This window comes from Marmota marmota, unplaced genomic scaffold (assembly GCF_001458135.2).
Source record: "Marmota marmota marmota unplaced genomic scaffold, marMar, whole genome shotgun sequence".
Lineage (NCBI taxonomy): Eukaryota > Metazoa > Chordata > Mammalia > Rodentia > Sciuridae > Marmota > Marmota marmota.
Window position 1 is genome coordinate 25,608,139 of NW_026000249.1, and position 6,828 is coordinate 25,614,966.

Below are 6,828 nucleotides of genomic sequence, written 5' to 3' on the forward strand. Positions count from 1 at the left end.
TTTTTTTTTTTTTTTTTTTTTTTTTTTTTTTTTTTTTGTTTTGTTTTTGAGACAGCATCTTGCTAAGTTGCTGATGGGGCCTTGAACTTTCCATCCTCCTGACTCAGTTCCTGAGTAGCTGGGATTGCAGGCATGCACCACCAAGTCTGGTGAGAAAATTCATTTTTACAGGTTCAACAGTTTATCAAAACTTCAGATATTTTTCATACATTCTGCTGTAGAGATTTATTTATCCTACGTTTAGCCAATCCTAGGAAGATTAATCTGACTTGTAAATTTTTTTCTCTCTCTGAATCTTTTATTAGCTTTACTCTTTAACATATCTCATTTTCATTTTTGCTCTGATTACAGACTTGGAAATGGATAGTGGGTCCCATGTTCCTGTATCTCTGTGAGCGGTTGGTCCGGTTTTGGCGATCTCAGCAGAAGGTTGTCATCACCAAGGTATTGGTTGGGTTAAGAATTACTAGTACTCAGTGTCTGATTATATTGGACAATTCTACCCAAGTTCCTTATGTCTCTCTCTATGAGTTATCTTTTGCCCAGTTCGTTTTGCCCCAGTTTCTTCTGATGAATTTAAAGCAGAGAGGAAACCTATAGTTTATTTCAATATACTTAGCCCATTCATCAAATGGTTGGGCCTTTAACTGGAGACACTAGAAGATGCATTATTTGGGTAGTTAAAAATGAAGAATGAAATGAAGTGAGTCTTAAAATTTTCAGATGCCAAAAGAACTAAGGAACCAAGGGTAGGTCTGACTGAGGCTAAAATAATTTCTTAGGTCATTTTTGCCTCTTCTGTGCTTTATATGTAATTACAGAATATCAAAGTGCCCAAAGTCTCAAGCAAGTTAGTAATTAATTAAGCTGCACTTTAAATCTGGTCTCCTAACCCCAAGCCTAGAGGGGCTTTCCCCCACAAACTCTTCTATGGGTTTTTTTCCCATAGATAAACATTCAGCTAACTAAATATAAATGGAAACTCCTTGTTACAATTTCTAGAAACATTACACAAGACCATTCTTATCAAATGAAATTTAGTTCAACTCAACAAGTATTTACCAAAGGCCTGCTATGGGGTCATCTTTGCAAAACATACAAATTCCTTCTGTCCTTTGTCCAAACTTTTTTCATTTGATGTCTATGAAGGGTCATAGTAAAGCTAGTCCTGTTGGCATTGGAAGTCTTGCAATATAGGAAACCAAACAGTTCTCCTTTTTTGCTATTTATATTGTATTATAAGAAAAACCCCATAGATCAGCAAAAGAAGCTGCCACAAAATTCCCCTTACTGGACAAAACATGAGTGAACCTGACAAATATGTCTCTTAACCACCCTTGTAAGGAAAACTTGTTTTCTTGTAAAGAAAATTGATATTCATTTTCTTCTCAGACCAACAAATACAAGAAACAAGGTGTTATCTCAAAATACTCCAATGAGAATGCTGTCCACTAGTGTATCTTACTTAGTTAAATCCAATTTGTGCCTGTGATGGCAAAATTGCAATATGGCAAAAAAAATTAATCACACAAAATGATGACATGGCAAACAATTTTCAACATAATTTTCTGGATTTGAAATTATTCTTTCCAACTCTGTATTTCGAAGCAGAAGGGAAGTTGGATACAACCATATCATATAAGATGTATTTAAATCACAAGCTTTGGAAATGTTTGACAATTCTTTGTGTGGTATTGGGGACAAAATCTAGGGCCACACATGCTAAACACATGCTTTACCACTGAGCTATACCTCCAGCCAACTTTTTTGGAGGAATGGCATGGGTACTGGGGATTGAACCCAGGGGCACTCTACCACAGAACCACATTCCCAGCCCTTTAAAAAAAGTTTTATTTAAATTTTCATTTTGGGACAGGGTCTTGCTAAGTTGCCCAGGCTGGCCTTGACTCTATGATTCTCCTGCCTCAGCCTCCTGAGTTACTGGGATTATAGGCATGTGCCACCACACCTGGGCCAATCAACAATTTTTATTAAAAGAATTTCCTACTCTCCCACAACTCTCTACCCATGAAAAGAAAAGCCCAGAAATATCAGACAACATTAAAAACTTACTATTTTGTTTCCATTGATTTTACTTTCCTTTGATGACCCTTGATTTATCTTTAGTTGTATAGTATGAAGTTCTTTTAGGTATTTTAGGAATCATGAAAGAAACAGTATATTTCTCTTTCTTTTTTTAATTCTTATTTTATTTTTAAATGACACATAATTGTACATATTTAGAAGGTAAAATGTAGTGTTTTGATACATTATACTTTGTGTAATGATCAAATCAGTGTAATTAGAATACACTTCACTTCAAACATATATCATTTTATTGTGGTGAGAAAATTCAAAATCCTGTCTTCTAGTTGGGCATGGTGACACATGACTGTAATATCAGCCACTCAGAAGGCTGAGGCAAGAAGATCTCAAGTTGAGGCCAGACTGGGCAAATTAGTGAGGCCCTAAGCAAATTAGTGAGACTCTGTCTCAAAATAAAAAAAATAAAAAGGGTTGGAAGTATGTAGTTCAGTGATAGAGTACCCTGGGTTCAATCCCTATTTACACACACACACACACACACACACACACACACACAAACACACAAACACACACACACGGAGAAAAAAGAAAAATTCTCTCTTTTAGCAATTTGAAATGTGTATTATTGTTACTCATGGTCACCATCAGAACTTATTTGTGCTTTTTTGTTTGTTTACAGTACTAGAGATGGATCCCAGGGGAACTCTACCATTGAGCTACATCTCTAGCACTTTCATTTTATTTTGAGACAGGGTGGGTTTTGCTAAACTACTGAAACTGGGCTCAAACTTGCAGTTATCCTGCCTCAGCTTCCCAAGTCACTGGGATTACAGGCTTGCACCACTGCGTCTGGCCTTATTTCTCCTCTCTGTGATTTAGTATCTGTTAACCAACCTTTGCCCATCTCTCCCTCCCCACTACTTACTCCATCCTCTGGTACCCACCGTTCTACTCTCAACTTGTACGAGATCAACTTTTTTAGATTCTACATATGCATGAAATCATGTGGTATTCGTCTTTCTCTGTTTAGCTTATTTCACTTAACATAATATCCTCTAGATTCATCCATGTTGTTATAAATAACAGGATTTTCTCCTTTATAGGGCTGAATAGGTTTCCATTGTATGTATGTACCATGTTTTCTTTATCCATTCATCTGTTGATGGACACTTAAGTTGATTCCGTATCTTGGCTATTGGGAATAGTGCTGCAACAAACATGGGAGTGTAGATAGGTCTTTGACAAAAAACAGCATGTTACTTTCTGCATGGCTCTTTATTGTGTTCTATTTTTTTTTTAAATAGTTATCTACTTACTAGTTGATGGACATCTGGATTGTTTCCATTTTTTGCTATTATGAGTTAAGCTGTTAGGAACATTTGGGTATATGCAGAATGAAGATGGCGGTGGATGGGAAGGAACTGGCTTGGGGAGAGATAACTCATGGATTCCCCAAGTAGGGAAAAATGTATTGCATGGAATAGGACAGGTTCCAGGTGTGATTCAGGGTAAGTTCAGATAGTAGAGTTGACTTGGTTTTGGGGGGTGTTGGTATATAATAGCCTGTGGAATCTGCTTCTGTCCAGTTCTCAAGGCCCTCTCTCATCTCCTGGGGAGATAGGAAGGCTGAGCAGGAAACTATCACCTTTTCTCCCCTATTTTTTTTGTGCCTTCCTTGACTTCTGAGAGAGAGAGAAAATCAGAATAGGCTGATGACTTAGGCTGGATTCCTTGGTAAAGACTCTGAGACAGAGAATTGTGTGCAGAAAGTTTACAGGGATATGTTCTCAGGAACTGCATCTGTAAAGAAAGTACAAAAAATGGAATTGGGGAGAGGGAAATGGTGACCCTGACTTAAAACATACTGGCAACTGTGGCCTCAGTTGATCCTACAAGGGGTGCTGGAGTTGAGATGGTCCCTTGGAGTTGTCCCAAATTTGGGAGAAACAACCAGATCTTTGTATCCCTTTGGCAGTCTATCATTGGCTATGGGCTACAGCTGAGGACAATTCCGAGTGACCAATTAGAGAACCTTCCATGTTGGCCCTGAAGTAGAGACCTGGATGGAACATCTTAGCTCAGCCTTTTATCCATATGGACACGGAAAGGGCAAATCTTTGGGATAAGTGTCACTTCCAGAGACATGTTTTGTTCCATAGGTGGTCACTCACCCTTTCAAAACCATCGAGCTACAGATGAAGAAGAAGGGATTCAAGATGGAGGTGGGTCAGTACATTTTTGTCAAGTGCCCCAAGGTGTCCAAGCTGGAGTGGCACCCTTTCACACTGACCTCCGCCCCTGAGGAAGACTTCTTTAGCATCCACATCCGCATCGTTGGGGACTGGACAGAGGGACTATTCAATGCTTGTGGCTGTGATAAGCAGGAGTTTCAAGATGCCTGGAAACTACCTAAGTGAGTACAAGGCACATGTTACAAAGGTATAGGTGTTCAAGGAAAATGGCACTCAACAGCTCCTCTTTCCCCACATCTCACTATGCTATCTCCTGAGTCTCTGACAAAACACAGAGGCCCTAAGAATATACAGAGCCCTGTGTTCCCCATTGCATGTGTGTTGTATGCTTATGCATATTTTTAATGTCTTTATGTGAAATTAAAAATATTTGGACCAAATATTAATAATAAATTAGTAAAAAATATTTTCAAATTCCTGTAAGTTCGTTAATACCAAGTTACATTGACTTTTCTAACAAACTGAACTGTAATGTATCAAAATTATCATTAGAATAATAATAATAATAATAATTATTATTATTATTATTATTGTATAGGGATTGAACCCAGGGCCACTTTACTACTGAGCTATATTCCCAGCCCTTTTTATTTTATTTTAAAAAGTATTGATTTTTTAGTTGCATTTGGACACAATACCTTTTATTTTATTTATTTTTATGTGGTGCTGAGGATTGAACCCGAGCACTCTAGCACTGAGCCACAACCTCAGCCCCTCTTTTTATTTTTTATTTTGATACAGGGCCTCACCAAGTTGCTGAGGCTGGCCTTGAACTTGCAATCCTCCTGTTTCAGCCTCCTGAGTCACTGAGCCACTGTGCCTGGCCAAAAATATTCTTAAATTTTAATCAGCATCATTTATTTGAGAGAAAATGCCAGGCATTATTGATTTTACGTCACTCCCTCCACATGCCTAACGTAGTATCAGGCGCTTAACAGATGCTGAAGAAAAGTTTGTTGAATAGCTCAATCAATAGACAAAAGAGAAGTGGGAATAGCAAATCTATAGGATGTTATAATATTAGAAAATTCTCACATCAGTGTGCAATATAAGTAGGAATTTCAAGTGTAGGATGTCCTGGCAAGAGACAGAGATATGTGTGTGCATGTGTTTTTTGTTTGTTTGTTTGTTTTTGTGTGTGTGTGTGTGTGTGTGTGTGTAAAAGAAAGAAAGGAGGATGGGAAGGTGAAAATATAGCCGTGGTGAGTTACCATGTTTTCAGTTAGCTAAAATTCCTCTTCTTATTTTCAACCCCAATGTTTGCACTAAGTTGTTTACTTGTTAATCATTTCATGGAAGAAAGTGCGTCATAGATACATGGCCCCAGTTGGAATTGCCATATTGTACATCTGCAGTAGAATGAGAGCTCCATCTTATTGTGAAAAGCAGGACATCCCTTAACTACCTCCTCTCCGCTCCTTTTCAGGATAGCTGTTGATGGACCCTTCGGTACAGCCAGTGAAGACGTGTTCAGCTACGAGGTGGTGATGTTGGTGGGAGCAGGGATTGGGGTCACGCCCTTCGCATCCATTCTCAAGTCGGTCTGGTACAAATACTGCAATAATGCCACCAATCTGAGGCTCAAAAAGGTAAGTTCCTTCATGTTTTAGAGGGCCTAGGGTGGCCATTCATTGCCAAATGAAGTGTGAAATCCCCTTCAGGGCAAGGTCGGCAGGGAACATGGAAAGTAAAGAAAGGCTTTTGTGGTTCCAGAGAGCCAGGCTTACACTATTTGATAAGTTAAATGTGCTTCTCTAGAAGCAGGCCTATTGGTCAAAGTAATTTAATACAGTATTTATATAGCATTACTGGATGTTCCCAAGAAAGAAACTTGGGAAAGAAATATTTACAGCCCTAACCCTCCTCCTTCCCTTTCTCTTTTTTCTCCTCCTCCTTCTCCGCCTCCTCTTCCTAGTCCTCCTCCTTCTGCTGGGGATTGAACCCAGGGCCTGTGCAGGCTAGGCAAGTGTTCCACCACTGACCTATACCTCCATCCTCTTGTATATGTTCTTTTTTTCTGTGTGTGTCTTAGAAGAGTTTATTAAAAATCATTCCAGCTGGTTGCAGTGGTGGGCACCTGTAATCCCAGCGGCTCATGAGGCGGAGGCAGGAGGATGGCAAGTTCAAAGCCAGACTCAGCAAAAGCAAGGTGCTAAGCAACTCAGTGAGACCCTGTCTCGAAATAAAATACAAAATAGGGCTGGGGATGTGGTTTAGTGATTGAGTGCCCCTGAGTTCAATGCCTCGTACCCCCCAAAAAATCATTCCATTTATTCCTCACTTTTGAGGATGAAAGTGCGATTAATTTTAATTGATTTACATCAATGCAAACCTTTTTTTTTGGTATCAAGGATTGAACCCAGGGACACTTCATCACTGAGGCATATCCCCAGCCTCCACCCCCAGCCCTTTAATTTTGAGACATGGTCTCAATAAGTTGCTTAAGGCCTCCCTAAGTTGCTGAGGCTGACCTTGAATTTGTGATCTTCTTTCCTCAGCCTCCTGGCTGCTGGAATTACAAGTGTGAGCC

At 39.3% G+C, this 6,828-nt stretch overlaps 1 protein-coding gene across 1 annotated transcript in view; it reads left to right on the forward strand.

Moving 5' to 3' along the window:
• Positions 1 to 5,923, forward strand: part of LOC107144192 (cytochrome b-245 heavy chain) — a 34,150-nt gene extending 28,227 nt beyond the window's left edge. The window contains 3 exon segments of the mRNA XM_048796388.1: positions 352 to 444; positions 4,206 to 4,459; positions 5,725 to 5,923. Of these exon segments, the coding sequence (XP_048652345.1) occupies positions 352 to 444; positions 4,206 to 4,459; positions 5,725 to 5,908 (531 nt within the window). The 3' untranslated portion in view covers positions 5,909 to 5,923.
• Positions 5,924 to 6,828: the final 905 nt, after the last annotated feature.